The following is a 2,084-nucleotide window of genomic DNA, read 5'->3' on the forward strand; positions in this document are numbered from 1 at the left end:
AAGAGCAGAAGAGCAGATCAGAAAAAGGTCCATCTATGAAAGAAAATCCACGCCCATTGTGCTCCTGATGGGTGTTAATGCAAGACAATTAGATGATAGAGATCAACTGATTCAACTCGTTAACACTACCCCAAGAGGGATACTTATATCACTCAATTAAGACACCAAATGTAGAAAAGATAAAAAGATAACCATCGCCTCCAATTCAAGTATTCTCTCTACTCCACCCCCCAAAAAAATACAACTGGAAAACGACGACAAACTCCAGCAACTAGTAGGCCGGAATCCGACCCACTGTTTCTTTTGACGACATAATGACTAGGCTACTTACCACTGTACAAACAAGACAATCTTAGTCACCATGCCGGAAAATGATATTTCAGGCAGGCCATCATTGGTTTCCGGCCACACTTGAAAGCTGCAAAAGATAGTGGACCTTTTGACAACTTGGTGTGTTATCCTTGAGCTTTTACCTTGTGCTTTGTTGATTGTCATTAAAAATCCGAAGATGCTTCAGATATGCTCTCTAAACGAGGACGCCAGACGCCGACACGTCCTCGCCGTTGATCCCGAGATATGGCGGCGTTCTCCGATAAGATATCTGATAAATATCGATCGGAGACGATGAGTTGAGCAGTCGAAGGGTTGGCCTTTTCTGATGTCTTCCATAATTCTCGTGTCTTCTTCTTCTGGTGGCGGTGGTGGTGGTGATGGTGAGAGGTGGAAGAGGAGGAGTGGGATTTTGGGTGCGAGGTGGTAGCGACTGGTACTAAGAAGTAGATCTTCCCACGCTGAAGCTCGGCGTCGGGAGGGAGTACAATGATGCGGTGGACGACACCATCGTTGGACGTCCGCCGGCGGAGGACGTGCTTGGGATTGGCCCTCATGACTTCGCCGGCGCTCACAGATGTGGAGAATTCCTCCACCCGACCGTTGAGATGAACGACCCGTATCACGTCCAGGGATCCACAAGGGAGGATGCAGGAGATGCAGCACCGGATGGTGTCCCTCATCTCTCTCTCTCTCTCTCTCTTGTGATACTTCTGGAATATAGAACTCTCTGTTGCGCGCACGCCTCATTGCTTTTTATGAGGCGGGGATGGTGAGAGTGGGCCTGTTAATGGGTCTGGTCTGACCCTATCTAGATCCAGTATCGCCTGGATCTGGAGCTTGGACTCAACCAAATGAGCCAGCTGGACCTTGAATTTAACCTGATAGGATTAAGGATGAGGATGAGGCTGGAACCAAATTTCCGGACCTAGGTGTATCTGACTCCACATACGTACTCTCCCTTTGTATATAACCTTTAAATCATTATAGGAAATTGGATCCACTCTCAAATTAAGTAATATGGCGAGCAAGATACCCAGTCCAAATCCATCCAGCTTATGCATTTGAATAGTATCGAAGTCATCGTAGAAGCTAGGTGATGCTTGTAGAGTAGTAACCAGATGCAGATTCAGATCTAACCTTTACTGTTGCAGTCAATGAGCCCTGAACTCCAAAATTAAGCATGCTTGAGCAAGAGTAATACTAAGATAAGTAACAAAGTCTTTCTGTGCACCTTCTAAGCGACACACGTAGTTGGGATAAAACTTGATTAATGATAATGATGTTGTTGTTGTTGGTGGTAACAAATGGGATCCAATAACCCTACTCTTGGTTGCTAACTGTTGGACCGAACCCAATGATACCAGACCCAGTCATGATGCCACAGCCTGAGATAAGATCTATGTGGAAGAGTTCTGTTTGGACACTTATAAGACATTGGAAATGGAGGTAAAGGCGCACAAGGGGAGGACTAATCTCACACATGCCACTTGTTCTTTTATGATTGGGTTGGGTAAGAATGTGGGGCCCGGGGTAAAGTTGAACAACATTTGTCGCTTCTGGAATTGCAAGGAGAGAGAGAGAGAGAGAGAGAGAGAGAGAGAGAGAGAGAGAGAAAGATGGTGGTGGACTACTGGCTAATGAAGGATCACGTGGATGCATGGATGAGCTCACCTGTCCTTATCATTCCAAGCTATCAATGCCCTCCAAAGGAAGAAGAATATGGTCTTGGTGGGATGTGGGGTTTTGAAGTG

At 46.1% G+C, this 2,084-nt stretch overlaps 1 protein-coding gene across 1 annotated transcript; it reads right to left on the reverse strand.

Moving 5' to 3' along the window:
* Window positions 1–494: 494 nt before the first annotated feature.
* Window positions 495–1,013, reverse strand: LOC149843816 (uncharacterized). The gene has a single exon (XM_090000973.1). It carries the CDS (start codon window positions 1,011–1,013, stop codon window positions 495–497), a length of 519 nt encoding a protein of 172 aa, XP_089857099.1.
* Window positions 1,014–2,084: the final 1,071 nt, after the last annotated feature.

The sequence above is a fragment of the Nuphar pumila genome, chromosome 3, assembly GCF_984573655.1.
Source record: "Nuphar pumila chromosome 3, dmNupPumi1.hap1.1, whole genome shotgun sequence".
Lineage (NCBI taxonomy): Eukaryota > Viridiplantae > Streptophyta > Magnoliopsida > Nymphaeales > Nymphaeaceae > Nuphar > Nuphar pumila.